Source organism: Zootoca vivipara, chromosome 9 (assembly GCF_965207765.1).
Source record: "Zootoca vivipara chromosome 9, rZooViv2.hap1.1, whole genome shotgun sequence".
Lineage (NCBI taxonomy): Eukaryota > Metazoa > Chordata > Lepidosauria > Squamata > Lacertidae > Zootoca > Zootoca vivipara.
In genome coordinates this window covers 69,680,453-69,703,047 of record NC_142592.1, presented here as the reverse complement: position 1 = coordinate 69,703,047, position 22,595 = coordinate 69,680,453, and the positions used below count along the sequence as shown (strand labels likewise).

Here is a 22,595-nt window from a genome sequence, read left to right as displayed (position 1 = left end):
CAGCTGCATGTTGAGGAGTGGAGACACGAACCCGGTTCCCCAGATTACGAGTCTACCGCTCTTAACCACTACACCACACTGGCTCCCAGAAGATGCGGGCTCCCAGATCAAGCCAAAGGAGGCCCATCAAGTTCAGCATTCTGTTCTCACAGTGGCCACCCAAATGCCTGTAGGAAACCTGCAAGGACAAGGACATGGACAGCAACTCTGATTCCCAGCAGCCGGGGACACAGGCACACCATGCATTAAAAGCGCATGGCTGCCCCAAAGAATCCTGGGGACTGTAGTCTATCCTTCACCAAGATGCAATTTCTAGCACTCATCAGCTACAGCTCCCTTGGTTCTTTAAGAAGTCAAGCGCTCTAAGTGCATGCTTTGTTTGCAGCCTGGTTTTTAGAGACACATAATCACCCTGAAAAGAAAAGAAAAGAAAAGAAAAGAAAAGAAAAGAAAAGAAAAGAAAAGAAAAGTTGCGGAAAATAAATATGAATTTTACGGCATGTTATGCGATAAACAAAAACATGGTGAAAATGGCCCACAGATACTATTTAACACCCACCAGACTGAAAAAAGAAGACGGTACATGTTAGAAGTGTAATGAAATTGGGGGATCTTTTATTCACATGTGGTGGTTCTCTAAAATAATTAAGGAATATTGGGCAACTATATATAAAAGACGCCTGCTTCTTGGGAGAAAAGCAATGACAAACCTAGACAGCATCTTAAAAAGCAGAGACACCACCTTGCCGACAAAAGTCCGTATAGTTAAAGCTATGGTTTTCCCAGTAGTGATGTATGGAAGTGAGAGCTGGACCATAAAGAAGGCTGATCGCCGAAGAATTGATGCTTTTGAATTATGGTGCTGGAGGAGACTCTTGAGAGTCACATGGACTGCAAGAAGATCAAACCTATCCATTCTTAAGGAAATCAGCCCTGAGTGCTCACTGGAAGGACAGATCCTGAAGCTGAGGCTCCAATACTTTGGCCACCTCATGAGAAGAGAAGACTCCCTGGAAAAGACCCTGATGTTGGGAAAGATGGAGGGCACTAGGAGAAGGGGACGACAGAGGATGAGATGGTTGGACAGTGTTCTCGAAGCTATCAACATGGGTCTGCCCAAACTGTGGGAGACAGTGGAAGACAGGAGTGCCTGGCGTGCTCTGGTCCATGGGGTCACGAAGAGTCGGACACGACTAAACGACTCAACAACAACAACAATATATAATGAATTTAAAAAGAAACTAAACAAGCTTAGGACTGCAGCACTCTCATTAGACAGGGAGGAGGCTGGCTGATTCGAGACAGCAGATACCGGGCAATGGGGAGCCCCAACAAGATGTTGGAGGACAGAGCTGTGGGGGGCCATGTGGTCTGCCCTGCACCCCCAACCCAAACTCTGCCTGCTTTCTTCAGGGGCAATAGAGGCTGCTTTCCTGTCGCCAGTGCTGAAGTGAGAATCCTGTGCCGGTCTGGTCAGTTTCTGTGCACAGAACTTTCAAGGCTGGGACCGTGTGCTCCTTTGCCTCAAGCAGCAAAAAGTCTTGGGTCAGCACTAAGGCAGAAGAATTCTTCCTCATTTCACTCAAGCCTTGCCTTGGGGCTTTCCAAGGACAGTGGCTCCTGGCTTTTGTGGCTCACCTATGCCACTCAGCCTACCGGTTCACTGGAGCTACTGCAGGTGCTGAACTGATGGCATCACTTGGGATCCTGCCCTTTTGAAACCCACCAGAGCCAGTGTGGTGTAGTGGTTAAGAGCGGTAGACTAGTAATCTGGGGAACCGGGTTCGCTTCCCCGCTCCTCCACATGCAGCTGCTGGGTGACCTTGGGCTAGTCACACTTCTCTGAAGTCTCTCAGCCTCACTCACCTCACAGAGTGTTTGTTGTGGGAGAGGACGAGAAAGGAGAATGTTAGCTGCTTTGAGACTCCTTAGGGTAGTGATAAAGTGGGATATCAAATCCAAACTACTACTCCTCCTCTTCTTCACATGGCACTTAGGGCATGTGAGGCTATGGAAGGAGCTGTTGTTGACACATGAAGGATCTGGCCTGGGTCTAGCGACGTAGACCAGGTCACCTCATAGCCTGAATTGTCTTCAATTAATACATACTCATGAGCCCTAGAAACCTCCCCAAGTTTCCTACAAAGTTCAGTTGCCATGGAGGGAGGGCAGGGAGAGAGAGAGGAGGGTAGAAATAAGATTCTAGACCTCATGACTACCAGGCAAGTCTTTGACAAAGCACAACTGGAACTCAAGACGCAGTATCCAGGAGGCTTTGGGGCACTTGCGTCCCTGCCCAAGTCCTTCAAAATACCTTTGCCCTTTCCCTCACCAGTGCTTGCCAAAATACTCCCAGCTTCTAAGAAAAGCAAATCCTGCAATCACCATCAATTATGCATTTTTTTAAAAAAAATTCAATATTGGTGGACAACTGGAGTGCAGTTGTTGTTGTTGTTGTTGTTGTTGTTGTTGCATAGCTCATGCACTCACGCTGCCTTCCTATGTCCTTCAGTCTTAGATTTTTTGAGTTTTCACCCAATACTATTAGGCGCCCACTGAACTTTTGCTTGCCAAGTTAAACTCACAAGACGTTTCCTCTTGGGATTTTCCCCCACGATCAAGAGAATCTTGCTGGAGTATTCACAAGATGCAGCAACCAGGGGAAGAGCACAAGGTCTCCCACCGGGAGCCAATTTCCAAGCAGATCTCCCCGCTCTCATCAAATCTCTTTTAAATGTCGGAAATGTGAATAGCAGCCCTGGGTGATTGGCTCTTGGGGCAAAGCACTCTGATCTGGTCTCTCCCTCGTGGCACCAAAAGACAGGGTGGAATATCTCACCCTCTCAACCCCAACCCCTTACAGCAGCTCTTCTCTGTCATTTTTCACTGTTCCTCACACATCTTATTTATTTTGTTCCAGCACATCATTTGTGACAGCTAGGTTCACCCCACTCAACTCACCTGAGTGAATAAGTATTCATTTGCTCTCGATTAGTCATGACAATGATTTAATTTCAAGATGTGCTGTGATGCTCAATAGCATATTTGATACTGCCACGCTGCCAACTGTAAGCAGAACTTACCGAGCTGAAATCAGCCCCACCAGATTCGACGGGGAAGATTTAAGCCCCCCAAAGTTTCCCAGTCAGAAACTTTACCTAACTCTGGGCCCGGAAACAGCCTCACCTCCCTTTCCGGGGCTTGTTTGAGCTGCATCAGCACAAGGCATCAGCCTCCCCCGCACCTCTTTGAAAGCAAAACCAAGACTCTGGATCAGGCCACTGTAGCAGGAAAAAGACACCCCATCCAATGTACAGTACCCCTAAAGGCACAGATATCACACAAAATAGCAGAGATCCTAAGAAGGAATTCCTCATCAGCTGGGCTTGTGCTGAAAGCAAGTGAGGAATGAAATACAGGGGCCCCTCCCAGGTTGAGCTGGGCACAAATTATGAAGGGGTCCAGCTATCTGAAACTAGTTCAGAGAGAAACTGTTGGTCTCATTCTGTCTGTTCCTAATGTTTCTGAGAACCTAAGAGGAGCCTGGAGGCAGCTGGATCAGGCCAAAGCAGACCCTTCTAATCCAGCACCCCGTTCTCACAGTGGCCAGCCAGATGCCCCAACAGGAAGCCCCCAAGCAACCTGAAAGCAACAGCACTCCCTGCCTGACTTCTAGCAACTGGCAAGTAGAATCACAGAACTCTAGAGTTGGAAGGGTCCCCGAGGGTCATCCAGTCCACCCCCGTGCAATGCAGGAATGGCAACTGCCTCCAACAGTGGAGGTAGAACATAGAGAACCATCATGTCTAGTAGCCACTGATAATCTCATCCTTCATGAATTTGACTAATCCTCTTTTAAAGCCATCCAAGTTGATGGCCATCGCTGCCTCCTGCGGCAGCGAGTTCCACAGTTGAACGATGTGCTGCATGAACAAGTCCTGTCTTTTATCTGGGCTTCATTGGATGGCCATTGGTTCTAGTCATATGAAACGAGGAGCAAAAACCTTTCTCTCTCCACTTTCTCCCTGCCAAGCGTCATTTTATAAACCTCTATCATGTCGCCTCTGAGGGCTCATGCACACTTCCACTTGCACCATGCCTGAAAAGCCGGGGTTTCCTGCTTCTCTCGTGCTTTCTATGCACAAGACAACCATCAGCCCAAAGAAACCCGGATGGACCTTTGCTCCAATTCGGTACTAAAGATGGGTTTTCCCAGGGGGAAGCAGCTTGCGCAGGATGTTTCCCCTTTAAAAGTGTTAATAGCAGGGGGTTGTTTCAATGGGAACCATGGTGATGGGACTTTTAACCCTTTCCCTGAAACAAGCAAAAAAAAAACCTGCCCAAAAGCTGATAATTGCCCATGGGGCAAAAAGATACAGGTACCATGGTGCTGGAGGAGACTCCTGAGAGTCCCATGGACTGCAAGAAGATCAAACCTATCCATTCTGAAGGAAATCAGCCCTGAGTGCTCACTGGAAGGACAGATCCTGAAGCTGAGGCTCCAATACTTTGGCCACCTCATGAGAAGAGAAGAATCCTTGGAAAAGACCCTGATGTTGGGAAAGATTGAGGGCACAAGGAGAAGGGGACGACAGAGGACGAGATGGTTGGACAGTGTTCTCGAAGCTACCAACATGAGTATGACCAAACTGTGGGAGGCAGTGCAAGACAGGAGTGCCTGGCGTGCTATGGTCCATGGGGTCACGAAGAGTCGGACACGACTAAACAACAACAACAACAACAACCATTTAGGTACCCATGGGGCAGACGCAATAGATTGGGGAGGGTGGAGGGACTTTTAATTAAGAAAATGATGTGGGGGGGCTGAAACATAGATGGGTAGGGGCTACCCAGGTTATTTTGCTCCAGGTGAAGCGTCCAGAGGAGCTCCATTCAGGATGCCAGCGTGTGTGTGTGTGTGTGTGTGTGTGTGTGTGTGTGTGTGTATGCAAACACGCAAGGGTGTATGTGTGCCCCAAACTGGGCCCTTGACCCGAGTGAAATAAAACCCAGTTCTGCCCCTGGGGTGGGTTTTCATCAACACCCTCCCCCAGTGCAGCGGTCCCAATCCAAATGGGCAGCACTCACAGCTGTGATTAAAAGTGTTTTCCAAAAGTGGGGTCTTGGTTGAGAAGCTCCTGGTTCACATCCGGCTCGGTCACGAATCTCACACCCTCCCTGTGACTCTGTGGCACCTTGCTTTATGAACCTCCTTCCTGGCAGGGACCAGCCTCCTTGCCTCCAGAACCTGAGCCCTTTCGATGGTGATGCTCTGGGCTGATTAAAAAACTCCCCTGATATCCAGCCTGGTCCTCCTCTCCATTTCTTACTTGCTTGCCGCTTTCCAGGATCCAGGCTCCCTTCCTTCGGCATGACCTACATTCAGTGTTCCTAGACGGACGCCCTTGCTCGGCTCTTATCAGGATGCCAGTGGTGGCCCTGGAGGGGCTGCGGGGATGGCAATGGAACACACACACACACACACACACACACACACACACACACACACACACACACACACACCCCTCCCTTCCTATACTCTGCAACATCACCTCTGGGTGTGCAATGGCTAAAATGTACAACCACCACTCCGAAACTGACAACAACTTGCACAGCACAGCTGCTGAAGAACATCGGGAAATGTGAGCCACACATGGCAAGAACCAGGCCAGAGCCAATCACAGAATCGTAGGATTGTAGAGTTGGTATGGGCCCTTAAAAGTCATCTAGTCCAGCCCCCTGCAATGCAGGAATCACGGCTCAAGAATCCTTGGCCATCCAAATTCTACTTTAAAACTTCAAATGAGGGAGATTCCATATTATAATAAGAATTTATTATTTATACCATGCCCATCTGGCTGGGTTTCCCCGGCCACTCTGGCCAGCTCCCAATAGAATATTAAAAACACGATAAATACAGTGCTACCTCAGGTTACAAACGCTTCAGGTTACAGATGCCGCTAACCCAGAAATAGTACCTCGGGTTAACAACTTTGCTTCAGGATGAGAACAGAAATTGTGCTCCGGTGGCGCAGCGGCAGCAGGAGGCCCCATTAGCTAAAGTGGTGCTTCAGGTTAAGAACAGTTTCAGGTCAAGAACGGACCTCCGGAACGAATTAAGTTCTTAACCAGAGGTACCACTGTACATGAAACATTAAAAACTTCCCAAAACAGGGCTGCCTTCAGATGTCTTTTAAAAGTTGGATAGTTGACATCTGATGGGAGGGCATTCCACAGGGCGGGCGCCACCACCAAGAAGGCCTTCTGCCTGGTTCCCTGTAATCTCGCTTCTTGCAGTGAGGGAAATGTCAGAAGGCCCTCAGTGTCCGGGATGGGTGATGGTGGTGGAGATGCCCCTTCAGGTATACTGGGCAGAGGCCGTTTATGGCAGGAATCCCATATGCACAAAGATGGAGAGAGGAGACAGTCCCTACCAAGGAGGAGTGGCAGATGAAATTAACAGAAAATTAAAGAGCAAGAAGAAAAAAGTTTTAAAGATGAATGGAAGCCATTTGTAGACTACCTAAAAAAAACACCCATTGCATAAATGTTAGAACTTTAGTCGGTTTGGCGTGAGCCTAGCATTTATAGTTTAGAATGAGAAGAATTTGAATGTTTAAATAGTTAGAATGTGCAGCAGGAATGGGAAACTTTAAGGAGCCATGGAAAGATGGACAGGAAGTCGATGGAATTGAATTATGGATTGATAAAATGGGTCTTTTTCTCTCTCTCTCCTTTTTTATTCCTTTTCTTTCACTTTTCCCTTTTATTCTTCAGTTCTGTTTTCTGTGCTTTTATAAATTCATATTGATTTTTTTTTTTAAAAAAAAGAGAACAAAAAACACTTGAGGTCACTGGCCAATCTGAACCGATGAGCAAACTATTCTCCTCCCCCCCCCCCCAAAAAAAGAAAACCACAATATGGCAACTACTCATGACCTGGGCAATGCCCATCAACTTGTACCATAAGCAAGCACAAGTCTCTTCCAGCTATCTCTGGAACACAAATCAAAGCAAGGGCCAGAAGAGTGCCAGCCCTGGACACCCCATGGCAAAATTTACCCAACCTGCTACTCCCCAGAAGTTTTGGACTACAATTCCCATCAGCTTGCCTGGGGCTGATGGGAGTTGTAGTCTAAAACAGCTGGAGGGCACCAGCTTGGGGAATGCTGCTCTGGAGGCCTTGCCTGCACTGCAGTCACTCCAACGTGGACCCCACAGCTCCAAGCCGTGTCTGCCGAGGGTGGGAGGTGCCATTCGCTGTTCTGACGGAAGCCCCCCCCCCCCCCAGTTGCCGGAGGGCTGCCTTCAGATGTCAGATAGTTGCTTATTTCCTAGACATCCGGTGGGAGGGTGTTCCACACGGCTGGCACCACTACTGAGAAGGCCCTCTGCCTGGTTCCCTGCTAAAGGTAAAGGGGCCCCTGACCATCAGGTCCAGTCGTGTCCGACTCTGGGGTTGCGGCGCTCATCTCGCTCTATAGGCCGAGGAGGCCGGCGTTTGTCCGCAGACAGCTTCCGGGCCATGTGGCCAGCATGACAAAGCTGCTTCTGGCGAACCAGAGCAGTGCACGGAAATGCCGTTTACCTTCCCGCCGGAGCGGTCCCTGTTTATCTACTTGCACTTTGATGTGCTTTCGAACTTCTAGGTGGGCAGGAGCTGGGACCGAACAACGGGAGCTCACCCCGTTGCAGGGATTCAAACCTCTGACCTTCTGATCAGCGAGCCCTAGACTCTGTGGTTTAACCCACAGCGCCACCTGGGTCCCTGGGTCCCTGCTAGAATATCATAAAATGGACACAAGAAAAGTAGGGTGCAAATGCTCACAGTTGCTGTTTTTGATCCCAAAATCATTCATAATGCCACTTTCTGATAAAAGGGGGGGGGTATTTGCCACATTCCTTTAGTGGCTGCCATTTCAAAGCCATCCTCAGCCAATAAGACTTTCACACAAAAAAACCTCACCCCTTCCAAACACCAGCCTGGCCACCCCCCATGCCGGTTCCAGGAAGAAGGGATCATAACTTTTCCAAACTAAGCTCAAGCTGAGACTTTGGAGAGCCTCCAAGTGGAAGAGGGTCCCCACGGCAGCCAAGCAGCAACGAAAACCCCCTCATAAGAATCCCTGCCTTCACCCATTCACCCACCCAAATTCACAGCACCCAAAGGCAACAACACCACCTCTAAGAGATATCCTGCCTCTCTCTTATTTCCACCCTCATGAGAACTCCGAACTAGGAATAGCCATTCTGCTTCCTAGCAGAGGCAGATAACCAGCTTTGGGGGGGGGGTAGTTCTGAGTGTCAGGCAGTGGGGGGTGGGGGGTGGAAAGGGATGGGCATGTGAAAGAAGACCAGGTGGGTGCAGGAAGAGCTTTGCTGAGCAGGAGGGGATTTGAGGAGGGGTGGGCTGGCGGCAGAGTGGAGCCTCTTCCCCCCCCCCCCAGCATCACAGGAAGAGCCTTTGGTTCTTTCACCCCCACCTCCCCCCAACCCCCTTCTCTGCTCTTGCATCAGGCTGTGCAGCAAAATCACATCCCTCCCTCCCTTCGTTTCCAGGCTCCTTTCCTTTGCTGCCTCTACCAGGTGAGTTCTAGGAAGCCCACCTGATGGTTTGTGCAGCTGCCGGTTTTCTCCCCAACCCTGCTGAGAGCAGCACTGTAAGGGAGCCAAGCAAAGGGGGTGGGGGATGGGGGGCGGTCGGGCTGTCCTCTCTGGGTCTGCCAAAAGGAGCCTCAGGCAGCTCCTACCCCACCCCCCACAATCAAGATCAGCATACAGACACACACACCCAGCCCACCCAAACATTCTCCTTCCCCATCACTGCCCATCTCAGCCCCGGGGCTGCTCTGCAAGACCTCTGCATTCCCATCCAGCTGGTGCATAGAGAAATTCACCCCCCCCCACCATCACCCACCCATGAAGCAGAGGGGGCTGAGCCGTGTGTGTGTGTGTGTGTGTGTGTGTGTGTGTGTGTGTGTGTGTCCCCTCCATCCATCAGCACCAAGAACCAGGGACTGGGAGGTTCGGGACCTTGTGTGGGAACCTGTAGAGCCCCGCAGATCAGGGGTCTCAAGATGACAGGAGGCTGAGAGGAGGCACATGCAGAGACCCCCTCTGTCTCCATATCACACCAGCACCACAAACAGGGCAGCCCCACGGCTCTTCAGTGGGTTAGAAATATGCACAGGACAGGTGCAAGCCTCACAGATGTGCAGGAAATCCCGCAAAGAGCACACACACTCCCCGCCCCATAGATCGGGCATAGTCCCCACTGAATAGATGGAGGGGGAGGAATAGTCCAAAGCCCCACTGAAGAAAAGAAGGAGCTCCCTCCAAGCCCCCAAACATCCAACAGAGAGACACCCCACAGGATCAGTAGACAGGCTGCCAGACCCTTGGAAGCTTGGCCCCACAGAAAGCACACTCCTCATCAGCAGCATAGAACGATGGACACCTCTCCCCCACCCCACCCCACCCCCCAAAAGAGAGAGAAAGACACAGCTCAGCTTCTCAGGGCCACAAATACACCCTCTTCAGTTTGCTAGGAAAGACAATCTGCCCCCCTCTTCAAAATGCTCAGAAACAGTTGTAGAAGTCCAGCCACACCAAAAAACAGGAACACCCCCATTGCATATTCCTCCCTCCCCCTTTCAAGAACTCCTCTCAGGGCACCCGGGCAACCCCTGCCCAGCCACCAACATCCTCCCTCTGCTGGTTGGGGCAGAAGCGGGTGGCTGTTGGCCCCTTGGGACAACAGAAGCGCAGGGGGCCGCCCCTGCTCCGCCCTGAGCCCCATCCTGCTTGGAATGGGAGGGGGCCTTCCAATATGGCCCCACCCTCATCTATCTATCTCTCTCCGTGCCACTCAGATGCAAGCCGGTCCTCCAGGAAACGCTCCGCTCTCTCTTCTGCTCTCCACCCCAGGCCCCCCTCCCCATTCCATCACTGAAACTAAAACCTGGGTGGGGGCACCCCCTCGCCCAGGCTGCGGAGCACCCTCCTGCCTGGAGAAAGAGGCACCTCGGAGGTTGAGGGTGCCGCCTGCCAGGAGAGCAGGGGAATCCCAGTGGGGCTGGTCACCCCCCCCCCCACGCCCTCCATCCCACACACCCCTCGTGAGACTGCAGTTGCCGTAAAAGTTTCGCCAGCCATTCCACAGGCAGCGGAAGGCGAGCAGCAGGCGGAGGCGGCTCTCGCTGCCCCATCCCGGGGAACTTGCGCACATCTGGGGCCTCCGGCGGGTCTGCCCCCCACCCACCCCGGCCGAGCCTGCAGCCTTCCCCGGCCAGAGGCGCGCGAGGCGGGCAGAGCGAACGAGCACTCACCGTTTGCTGGAGGTCTGGGATCCCGATGCGCACGACAAGGGCATTGTGCGCCGGCTCGTCCATCCGCCCGGGCGGTGATGCCAGCTTGTCGGAGCAAGGGCCGGGGCCGGCGGTGGCGGGGGGCTTGATGGTATCATACAGGGTCTCCTCCTTGAGGCTGCCTTCCGCCGCGCTGCTCTCCCCGGGATCGCCGTTGACAACGCAGAGCTGCTGGTGCTGAAGCGCAGGCGGGTGCTGATGCTGCTGCCGCCGCCGCTGCTCCTCGTCGTCGTCCTCCTCCTCCTCCTCGTCCTCCTCCTCCTCCTGATGCTGCTGCTCTGCTTTCTCCTGCTGCTGCTGCTGCTGCTGCTGCTGCTGCTGCTGCTGCTGCTGCTGCTCCGGAGTCTCATGTTTGCTGCTCGCTGGGCTAAGAGGCATGCTCTGTGCGCCAGAGGAGTGTGCGGCGGCGGGCGGGGAGCGTGCGTGAGAGTGGGAGAGGGTGAGAGCACAGGGAGTAGGCAGGGAAACTAAGGAAAGCACATCACACTCCTGGGGCACAAGCGCACAGGTGGGGTGGAGGCAGGCAGGCAGGGCAGCGGGGTGGGGTGGGGTGGGGTGGGGAGCAGGGGGTACGCGGCGGCAGCGGCAACGAGGAGCCATGGAGCATCAGGAAGGGGGCGCAAAGGGGGCGAGGGAAAGGAGGCATCGGGCAGGAGGACAAGCAGGGTGGCCGAATGGGCACACAAGACCATGCACAGAGAAATAGGCACACAGGCAAGGGCGACAAGGTGGAGAAGGGGGGGCACGACGCCCCATGCCAGGGCAGGGCAGGGGGGGGAAGGAGGCAGGGGTAGCGTGGGGGATGATTGCATGGCGTGGGAGCGAAAGAGAGAGAGACGGGGGTGGGGGAGAGAGGAAGAACAGATACATTAAAATCCTGCCAGCAATTGCTCCCATCCCTGCCAAAGCTGCGATGTGGACTTTCTGGGAATTTCTGAACTGCATTGGGCAATTTGCGTCGGGGAGATTTCCTGGTGCCCGAGAAAGCCGCCCAGTCGAGCATGTGCGATTCACTAGCACGGTGCTTAGCAAAAATAAACAACGCTCACGGCTTGGAGGCTGCCATGCCTCCCTTAAGCTGTGCTGGCAATTGGCACCCCTTCGCTGTTACTGATGAACTTAGCAAATGGGAAATTGTCCGCAGGAAAGGAAGGCCCCGGGGAAAAAAGAATCCCTCCGTGTCAGAGAGTCACCTGATTTAGGAAGCAAAGGATATATATATACACGCTCCACGCTCTTTGGTCAGGGAGGAAAGCAGGGTGCAAGTGAAGAGGCGCCTCCTAGAATCCTTTGCAACATCAGGAAGGATGCTGGGAGCGCAAGAGGCAAATGCATTGGGAGCTGCGCCCCCAGCATGCTCTGCAACACCGCAAGGGGTCCTGGGGCACACACCTGTTGGGCAGCAAAATGGTGCAGCAAAAGGACAGAAGCTGCATTTCAGAAGATGGGGTACCCAAAGGCAGGAAACAATGCTCAGGACAAGAGTTCCACTGAGCAAGTGCAGAGTGCTTAGCATGGGCACAGAGGAACTCGTCACCAGCGTCAGCCCCAACTCACCTAGAATTAGGGAGCTGTGAAACCAGGAGTCATAAAGAATCCTGGTGCGTCTGGATGACACACTGCTCCCCCAGGCCCATGTACGAGTCCCGTCCCCCCCCCCCACCTCCCTTGCCTCTTTCCAGTCATCGGCTCCTGAGGTTCAGCTCCCTCAGGCCAACTGTACAGTGGCTGAGCCTATGCACAGATCGAGTGAGGGCTCCACCCTTTCCTTTGGGTACATAGCTGTCAACTTTCGGATTTGAAAATAAGGGATCAGCAGCCTCACCTGTCCTGGGGTATATCTAACAATCCAGGACAGCAGCAGGAAACGGCGCTGGAATAAGGGAATTTCCAACAAAAAAAGGGGAAAGTTGACAGCTGTGGCTTGGAATAAGGGAGTTTCCCGCAAAAAAAGGGGGGGGGGAGGGTTGACAGCTATGTTTGGGTATGGTCTCCTCCTCAACCCATGGCTCTTCCACCCTGGCACTTTCCCCCATGGAAACCAGGTCTTTACCACTGAAAGGCAGGCTGCATTGCTCTTTGGTCTGGTTTGGCATGAAAGAGCAGGTTCCCAAGGGGAAAGCTCCAGAGCAAAAGGAAAAGGAAAGGAAAAACAGATCGGATGTGGCATTTTAAAGCACAGAGCTGTGCCTGGAAAGAGCAGGGCAAAAGTGAAGTGTGGATGAGCTTGCAAAACATGGCCTTCTGATTATAATCCCCACCAGGCATCCTCCCAACATCACCAGTTCTTGATAATCAGGGGTTTCACAACAAATGTGGTGCAAAAGTAATGACGTATTGCAAGCAGATACTTACTGCCTTCAAATTCAAAAACAAGGACTAAGATTCATACTTTCTAAAACAACTCATCAAATCTGAATGTCTGAAGCAAATTCAGGCAGGGATAGTGCCTCAGCAGTCTAAAACGGTTTGGTTCAGGCTCTGGAATACTGCCACGTGTTGTTGTTGTTTTAATTAACTTTGCTAAACCTGAGTTGCTGGCTTGCTGAGATCTAAGGCTACAACCCTACTGCTCACAGAACACATTTGCCCAGGTGAGAATAGACCTTTCCTCAGAGTAAGCACACTGGATCCAGTTGCAGGTCTCGTAAAAAGCCTTTATTTTCTTTGGCAATGTTTCAGACGCCAGCATTCAAATTTACCGGTGGATTATATCACAAGGATACCTAATGACTGGGCACAAATATTAACATATCCACTCTATTGGGAGGGGCTGTTTATGAGCTGAAGTGTCTCTTCACGGATTTTGTGGTCCCCAGCCCTGCAAGAGCGCACCTAAAAGTGCAAAGTGTGAATGTGACAAATGAGTGTTTGCCTCGCCTTGGTGCAGCTGTCAGAGAGCCCGGGGTTGGCCAAGGCCCCCTGTGGAGCCTTCTTCCAGAGGCAAAGCCAGGTTTGCCTCCGAGAAACATCTGAAAAGACACAGAGTGCGGAGATGGGAGTGAAAAGGCCTAGATTTTCAATAGCTGGCAACTAAGGAGATTCTCCCCTTTTGTTTCTGCCGCTTTGCCTTCCTGCAGACTCTGCAATCCTGCTCACATTCATTTCCGCAGCTCTCAGGCGCAGCGTGGAAGAGTTTTAACCACCAGCTGCAACAGCAAAAGACTTAATGGCAGTACTGGGCCAAGCGAGCGGGTTGGGGGAGCAAGGAAGGCCAGGGAGAAAGTTGGGGCACAGAGGGGAAGAATGACTCACAAAGGAGAGCTCTGCCTTCTAAAGGCTCTTCAGCTCAGGAGGACATCAAGGAAGGTGGGAACAAGCGCAAGAGCATTGGCAAAAAATATCCCCAGAAGAAAGGCCCAAGAGCAAGAAGATAGGGAGGGGGATGCTGAGCCCCGATTGTCAGTGGGGCCAGCCCACCTCTGCAGGTAGCACTGCTCTTTGTAGGGCTGCTTCTGAAGTCTGTTCAGAAACGTCAGCCGGTGCAGAATTCGGCAGCCAGGTTGCTCAGCAGGGCAAGACAGTTTGAGCATATTGCACAGATCCTGGCCCAACTGCACTGGCTGCCGGTTAGCCTCTGGGCCCAATTCAAAGTGCTCGTTTCATTTCATTCATTCATTTGAGGCCTTTTAGCCCGCTCTTTATTAAAATCAATCCCAGAGCGGGTTACGGCAATAACTCTCAATACATATTCAACAAGAAAAACCATCAAAAAAAGAACCCTAATCAAAACAATCACAAACAAATCAACATCAGCCTGAGCAGACTCCTCCTTCCTTCCAGCTCATTTAACCAACTGCCTGAGTAAATGCATTGTGTTTTGACCCATAAAGTCTTAAATGGCTCAGGACCAGAATGCCTCAAGGACTGCTTCTCTCCAGAGGAACCAACCCGGACCCTGCGATCATCCTCTGAGGCCCTTTTTCATGTGCCTCCTCCGCAAGAGTTCCAGAGAGTGGCAGCATGAGAATGGGGCCTTCTTTGCAGTGGCTCCCATCTGTGGCATGCTCTCCTCAGGGAGGTTCATATCTTTCGGCAAAAACATTGCTCTTCAACTAAGCCTTTGGCTGTTAATCAGTCTATGGCCTGCATTTCTCAACTCAAACCTTTATTGCGTTAGCATACAGCCATAGCAAAATAAAACAATACAAAATGCCAGAGACAAGCAACAAAGCATAATTCAAGGCGATATTGCTGGTGTAATAACATTTAAATTACCCTAAGACAATAACGCAAAGATTTAGGTGCCAGCACCAAAAATCTAATATGCAGATATATGTAAAGCATAAAATAGCCCAAAATAGGCTCGGCACATTCAGTTAAAAATGAAATAGAAAGAATTAAAACAGGTCCAGGTCTAGGACACACTACCCTGTCAGGGTAGCCCTGAGTTTCAGAGCCTGCACTATGAAGATTGCAACCCCACGTGAAATTAGGGGATGTGCGTCCACAAGAAGCAATTTCAAACAGTCTTCCTTAGATGTAGTGGTGGACGGGATCAAGAGGAGGAGCTTAGATCTTATTGGCTCATAAATGGGGCAGTAGAAAAAGAAATGTAGAAAATCCTCTATTTCATTCATTGTGCATGGGCATAGGCGCTGAGTAATAGGGGTCTTAGAGTAAATCCCCTGCAGGAAGGCCGTGGGTATAGAATGGAAACGGGCCATAGTGAACGCTCTTCTCAAATTGGGCTCTGTCAGGTCTTTCAAGTAGTTGGCAAGTGATCTTACCACTTTCACTTTAGGAAACCACATAGAGAGGCGGGCTGTGGTGGACCGTGCCCGGTCCATGGCCTCGTCCCTTGTAAGAATCCAGGCCCGGATTTTATGTTGGTCCCAGGATGACAGCGTGTCGAATTCTGGGAGGGAGTAGCGTGTAATAATAGTCTCCATGCCCTTAGACCCTTTGTTACTTTGGGAACAGGTTAAAAAGGCTTGCCTGGCTAATAGGGAACCTGGGGCAGTTATTAATTATTAATAACTGCCTGCATTTCTACACCAATGTCCGCCTGCACAAACCTTCACCAACCTAGTGCGCTTCAAAGGCTTTTGACTACACAGCTTCAACCACACTGGCTGAGTCTGATCCAGTGGGCACCAGGTTGGAGAAGGATGGCTGATACCCTCCCCCCCCCAACCCATTACACCTGAAACAGGATACTTCATACCCTCATCCAAGAGACCTAAGAACCTCAGAAGAGCCACTGGATCAATCCAATGGCCCAAAGTGTTGGTGCCTACCTTTAAAACCCTAAATGGCCTCGGCCCAGTATACCCAAAGGAGCGTCTCCACCCCCATCATTCAGCCCGGACACTGAGGTCCAGCTCTGAGGCCCTTCTGGCAGTTCCCTAACTGCGAGAAGCAAAGTTACAGGGAACCAGGCAGAGGGCCTTCTTGGTGGTGGTGACTGCCCTGTGGAATGCTCTACCATAAGATGTCAAGGAAATAAACAACTATCTGACTTTTAGAAGACATCTGAAGGCAGCCCTGTTTAGAGAAGTTTTTAATGACTGATGTTTTAATGTATTTTAAATCTCTTGTTGGAAGCTTCCCAGAGTGGCTGGGGAAACCCAGCCTGATGGGCAGGGTATAAGTTGTTGTTGTTGTTGTTGTTGTTGTTGTTGTTGTTGTTGTTGTTGTTTAGTCATTTAGTCATGTCCAACTCTTTGTGACCCCATGGACCAGAGCACGCCAGGCATTCCTGTCTTCCACTGCCTCCCGCAGTTTGGTCAGACTCATGTTGGTAGCTTCGAGAACACTGTCCAACCATCTCGTCTTCTGTCGGCTTCTTCTCCTAGTGCCCTCCATTTTCCCCAACATCGGGGTCTTTTCCAGGGAGTCTTCTCTTCTCATGAGGGAGCCTCAGCTTCAGGGTCCATCCAGTGAGCACTCGGGGCTGATTTCCTTCAGAATGGATAGCTTTGATCTTCATAAATTGTTGTTGTTGATGTTGTTGTTGTTGTTTAGTCGTGTCCAACTCTTCGTGACTCCCTGGACCAGAGCACGCCAGGCACTCCTGTCTTCCACTGTTTCCCGCAGCTTGGTCAAACTCATGTTGGTAGCTTTGAGAACACTGTCCAACCATCTCGTCCTCTTCTCCTTGTGCCCTCAATCTTTCCTCCTCCTCCTCCTCCTCATCTCCTCCAGCATCATTTTCACACAGTGGCCAAGCAGATGTCTCTATTGGGAAACCCACAAGCAAGACCCTTCCCTGGGTTTCCAGCAACCATGGAAGCAGAGCATTGCCATCATAGCTAATAGTCAGCCATATGTCCTCTCCTCCTCCATGAATTTGTCTAATCCTCTTTTAGAGCCATCCATGTTGGTGGCTTTCACTACCTCTTGTAGGAGGGAGTTCCAGTTTAATGATGCACCATATGAAAAAGGCATTTCTTTTATCTCTCCCAAATCTTCCAGCATTCAGCTTCACTTTAAAAAGTGGCCGCTTTTGCTTCCCCAGCCTGCTGCCTGCTCTACTTTGACCTGAGATGAAAGATAACTCAAGAAAAGTATAGAAGACATTCCAATATTTACTTTAGTTCCCTTCATCACCTTAAATAGATTATTAAGCCTTATTCATTCAACTCTGTATGTTGTGCTGAGCTACCTGGCAAAGGAGTTCATTAGAAAACCTTGCTAAGACTGAGCTGCAAGAGCACTCGCATCTCATAATGTGCAAAATCAGATTTGACCACACTTACCTTTCACCCCACGCTTTCCAGGCACAAGTCAGGTGTTTTCAAGCTCCGTGCCCAACTGCTCTTTTCTTCGCCCTGGAGCTTTCCCTGCAAAAACACTCTCTTTAAAGCTGGAGCACAACAAACAGCCGTTTGGGCTTTTCTGCAGACTGCTGTTTGTTCCAGTTCTGCAGTAAAGAGCGGTTGTTAGAGGGGCAAAACAGCACTCGGACACAGAGCCTGAAAGCGTGGGTCGTGCCTGGAAAGTGCAAAGGAAAGGTAAATGTGGCTACTCCCTAAGACGTTTGATTCAAGTTCTCTTGCAGCCCGGGTTCAGCCACTGCTATCTGAATCATCTTATTAATCAGCTGAGATCTTGCAAAGCTTGCCCAGAGCTAAACTGGTCAGCAAAGTGTTTTGCTCTGATCTCAGCTGAGCTCTGGCTGCAGCAGCAGCGGATCCCTAAATGCCAGCAACTCCCTTGTGCTGGCAGCGGCTTCCCGACTGGGGACACCTAACACTGGCAGGAGAGGGTTTGATGGTTATGGTCTACCTCCACCTTCAGAGGCAGCAATGCTTCTGAATCCCAATTGCTGGAAATCGCAGGAGGAGAGAGTCCTGCTCAGGTCCTGCTTGCTGGTTTCCCACTGGGGCATTTGGTTGGCCACTGGGACGGATGTTGGACAATATGGGTTCCCTTTCTCTTGATCTAGAAGGCTCATCTTAGGCCATGTTCTTATGTTCAGCCTCCTGCCGGGGAACCTTGTTAGCGACACTGAGTATACAATGCTGGACCAGATGAGCCCCCTTTGGCCTGATCCAGGGGCATGGCTGTTCTTAGATTCCTATGCCTACAAGCAAAAAAAAGGTGTTTGGAGGAACCCAGCAGTTTCGAGGATGGCGGGCGGCTTGAGCAAGACTCTGCAGCTGGAGCGTTCCATGTGTCCTTTGGAGGGGGAGCACATGTCAACCAGTTCATGGTGCCCCATTCTGGGGACCTGGCAGTGCATGAACGTACCAGGTTCTACACAATCCTGGGTTTGCCCCAGCGGGCAATCCAGAAGCTGCCTTGTGGGCGCATTCCAAATGCGCAACCCCCAACTGCATGCAACATTTCCATATCACAGTCCCACGCCTGGGCGATGCACAATTTGCATGATCAGCGCGCTCTCTGTGCATATCAGATGTGCTACATTAGCGTCCCTCTTTCGACGCGGAGCCTGCGGGCAGAGAGCCCTGCTTACCCTTCATTTGCTAGGATACCACTTTTGCAAGCACCAAACGGGGGCAAGGAAGGCTCCTGGAGTTCCGAGGTGTGCCAAATGCCAACTGGAGACAGCACAAGGAGGAGGAGGAGGAGGAGGAGGAGGAGGAGGAGGAGGAGGAGGAGGAGAGAGAGAGAGAGAGAGAGAGAGAGAGAGAGAGAGAGAGAGAGAGAGAGAGAGAACAGCAGGCCACTGAGCTGAGGAAGGTCCCAGAGAGCAGCTGCCAGTCATTCTGAGCAAAGTCCCTAGGGCCATATGCCACTGGTGCAAAAGTGGGTTAGTGCCAGAGACCAGACTGAGGAGTGCTGCTCCAATGAGGAGCTAATTTTAGGTGGTACACTAAGTTGTTGTTGCTGCTGTTGTTTTTTACAAAAGTCAAATTTGGTAGCATTGCCTAGTGGTTGTAGAGAAAGCAGCACTTGCCTGCATTAAAAGTCATTCACCTGCCTCTCTAACTACATAGACAGGCGAGCACAGAGAAATCCAGTGAAGATGCTCCGTAAAAGAAGAGTTTTCTTTCGTTGGGGGTGCTCATGCGCTGGATTCTGAACTTGCTGACCCATTACACTCCCCTCCGCAACTCCTCAAGGTGCTCCTCCACAGCTTTCCAAAGAAAATATGCACAAACAATGACCAACCTCTGTGCCAGGGCTGCTGCAAGTCCCTCCCGGCTCGCTTGGGAAGAGTTACTGATTGACTTTAGGGGAGGGAGAACTGCCTCCAATTTCAGCAAGCTTTCGGCTTTCGACTTGAAGCTTTCGGCAAGCTGGCCGGAATGCGGAGCTCTCAATGAATAACTTCCCTTGCTGTTCCTGGGAGGTGCCAACCCCAGCGGGCTGGGCAGAGGCACCTCTGCCACCACAGCCCCTGCCAGGAGGCCTCCCGGTGAGCACCGCTCATTGGCCAGAAAGGCCCACTCGCTTTGCCGTTGGCACCAACCCAACTGGTACCTGCCTGACCTTGTCCTCGAGCGTCTGTTGCCAGCAGCATTGCACTGCTCTTGCCAAAAACACAGCGAGGGGCACCAGTGCTCAAAGGTCTGCTGGACTGCAGTGCGCCCGTTTCCCGGCACAGGCATTGGGACAAAAAGGAGACACACCACTCTTTTGAAAGTGTGCATGCCCCCCTGGGCAGAAACACTTGTCCAAACATGCAGGCTGACCGGATGACCTCTCTGGGAGAGGCAGGGAGAAGCCCACATGTGGTCTCTTCTTGGCTTCAAAGAGGTTTGCTGCGAGGGCTCTGAGGAAGCAGAGTCCCACTGGCCAGTTTCCAAAAGAAAAGAGCGACTGAAGGCTACGTTCCATGGCAGCCATGCTTCACGTTCTTCTGAATCCCGGTTTCTGGAAATGGCAGGAGGGGAGAGGCCTCTTCATTTTTTATTTACTCATTTATGGAATTTATATACCGCCATATGCCTGGGGGAGTCTCACGGGGGTTCACAGAATGAAACCAAGGAAACCCCCCCACACAAAATACCTAATAAAAATAAAAACAACAACTCAATAGGTCTCCCCCCCCCCCAAAGAGCCACATTTTAAAGGGTATAGGATGTTGATTAGGTCTGCCAAAGGCCTGCTTAAAAATGAATATTTTTGCCTGGTGCCTAAAGGTGTATAGTGAAGGCACCAGGCGAACCTCCTTGGGGAGAGCATTGCACAGATGGGGAGCCACTGCAGAGAAGGCCCCGTTCTCGTGTTGCCACCCTCCGGACCTCTCAAGGAGGAAGCACACAAAGAGGGGCCTCAAAAGGTGATCTCAGGGTCTGGAAAGAGGCGGTCCTTGAGGTATTGCGGTCCTGAGCCATTTAAGGCTTTATAGGTCAAAACCAGCACTTCGAATTGGGCCCAGAAACTAATTGGCTGCCAGTGCAGCTGGGCCAGGATTGGCGTAATATGCTCAAACTGTCTTGCCCTGATTAGCAATGTGGCTGCTGAATTCTGCACCAGCTGAAGTTTCCAAATTGTCTTCAGAGGCAAGTCCCGTGGATAACACGCTGCAATAATCTAACCTTGAGGTTACCAGAGCATAGACAACAGTAGTTAGGCTGTCCCTGTCCAGATAGGGACGTAGATGGGCCACCAGCCGAAGCTGATGGAAGGCACTCCGGGCCACTGAGGCCACAGTCCTTTGCATATGGGTCCTGTTTGACCGTTTCCTGCAGGTGTCTGGGTGCCCGGTGTGAGGACAGGATGCTGGACTCGATGGGCCCCCTCTGGCCTGACCCAGCCGGCTCGTCTTACATTCTTAGGGTTTCCCCTCCAGGAAGAGTGGCTGGCCTGTTGTCGTTGGCAACCATCACCCCGAGCGCAAGATGCTGTCCGGAACCGAACACAAGAAAGAGCGGAATAGCACGCAGCTTCCCTGCAGACTTTGAGCAAGTCAAGATGAACGCTCAACAAACACATCGTCCGGAAGCAAAACACATCCTACTTGCATGGCATTAGGTCCAACGGGTTCCAGTGAACCTGACTTAAGTGGGCTTCGGTTCGCCGCTTTAAATCTCTGCCCAGGAGGGTTGGTGCCCTTTTAGGCGGTTTTCACACTCGCCACTAAAAAGCACCTCTGAGCTGTCCTGCCTCGCTGAGCACTGCAAACGTGGGAGGACTGAAAGCAGAAAGAGACCCCCTCGGAAACAGAATCACATGCCTCCTCCTTCCTGGCCAGCGGAGGTTTAGCAACCATGTTACCAAATTCAGATATGCAGAAAGCGTTTTGAGTGCCATGTGCGAAAACACCCTTAGATGAAGAGGCAAGGGAGGGAGGGGCTGACAAGGGAGGGGGGAGAGAGGGGGAGAGGCAGGTGGCAACAAAGGCCTGCAGAGTAAGGTGAGGGAAGAGCTCTTAGGCCAAGCATTGCTCTGTGGTGCAAAGGAGCTGGGGGCGAAATGGATGGAGGAGGGGTGTGTTTTTGTGTGTGTGTGTGTGTGTTTGAAGGGAAGGGCAGCAGCGAGGTGTTCCTCCATTCCAGAAGAAGGGTTTGGCAAGGGAGCATGTGCAGAAATTGGAGCAGGGTCCTTAGGCGGAGGAGCAGGAGACCCCTTTCCTCATAGCTGCCAAGTTTTCCCTTTTCTCGCGAGGAAGCCTATTCAGCATAAGGGAAAATCCCTTTAAAAAAGGGATAACTTGGCAGCTATGCTTTCCTCCTTGCAACCATGCCCCAGACCTGGCCCATTTGGGCTCAGCCTCACTTTGGGGGCTCCTTTGGCTGCTGTGAGGGCTGGAGGCAGGACTTTGCAGGTCTGTCCCGCAACAGCTTGGAACCAAGTGAGGGTTGAAACAGTCATTGCAGTCAATGGCTTAGTATGCGCATTCCTCCAAGTTTGCTGCTGCTTCAACCCCCTAAAGCAGGGGATGCTCTGCGTGGTTCCTCCCCACCCATGCGCACTGTGAGAGGGGCTGGAGGCTCCATGCGCTGTGAGGACAGGGGGGGCTTGTGGCTGGCAGGAGCATTGATCACGCCGGAGCTTGATGGGTAATTCCACAGCCAATTGATTTTCATTCCCTCTTCCTGCCAAGGTCAGTGGGTCACCAGGGATGCGCAACTGATTAAAAGCCAAAGGCCTGCCAATTGCGGCTCGTCAGCGGGCGGATGACAGCACGTGCTTGATGGAGACGGTGGCAGCGCGGCGCCAGCCACAAGCCAAGCCACCCAAACCCAGAGTCACACTTGCCAGATCCGATCCCCGCGCTATGGGCATACCCAGAAGTTTCTCTGGCAGAAGCCCCAGCAGGCAGGGATAGCCCTGTAGAGCTATCAAAGCATGGAGCATTAAGGAGATGCTGAGTCACTGTCAGGTGCTTCTCAACCACCTAATTGGTCCATATAATATTGCCATTCCTGACACCCAGCTCAGTCTGCTGCCTCTTGTCATGGTCCGGTCGGCGGGCGTTTGAAGCCCTGGCTGAGGACGTCAGGACCAGAGGCAGATGGTGGTGTAGAAGCAGGAACAGGTGCAGGGATGAGGGTCCAGCAGCAGGCAGTCGCAGGGTCAAGGAGCAAGGCAGAGGGGAAGGTCGGGGAGTCTAGGATCAAGGTGTCGGCAAGGCAAAGGTCCAAGGAGCAAGGGAGCAAGGCGAAGGCTCAAGGAACAAGAAGCAAGGCGAAGGTTCAAGGAACAAGAAGCAAGGCGAAGGTCCAAGGGTCGAGGATCAAGGCGTCGGCAAGGCAAGGGTCCAAGGAATCGGCAAGGCAAGGGGCCAAGAAGCAAGGGGCAAGAGGCCAGATGCAACAAGGCAGGGATAGTGTTGCTGTGGCCAAGAGCTGAAGGGAAATGCTGAGCTTT

The 22,595-nt window shown here is 51.7% G+C and overlaps 1 protein-coding gene across 5 annotated transcripts in view; it reads right to left on the bottom strand.

Annotated features, from left to right (window-relative positions):
• SHANK3 (SH3 and multiple ankyrin repeat domains 3) overlaps positions 1-22,595 on the bottom strand; it is a 419,062-nt gene that overhangs the window by 351,789 nt on the left and 44,678 nt on the right. For 4 of the 5 annotated variants that reach the window (XM_088676559.1, XM_060279323.2, XM_088676556.1 and 1 more), the window contains exon 2: positions 10,329-10,856. In XM_088676559.1, the coding sequence (XP_088532685.1) occupies positions 10,329-10,745 (417 nt within the window). In that variant the 5' untranslated portion in view covers positions 10,746-10,856. Of the gene's footprint in view, positions 1-10,328; positions 10,857-18,947; positions 19,111-22,595 lie in introns of those variants that run through there. The other variant, XM_060279324.2, reaches the window with a different exon arrangement.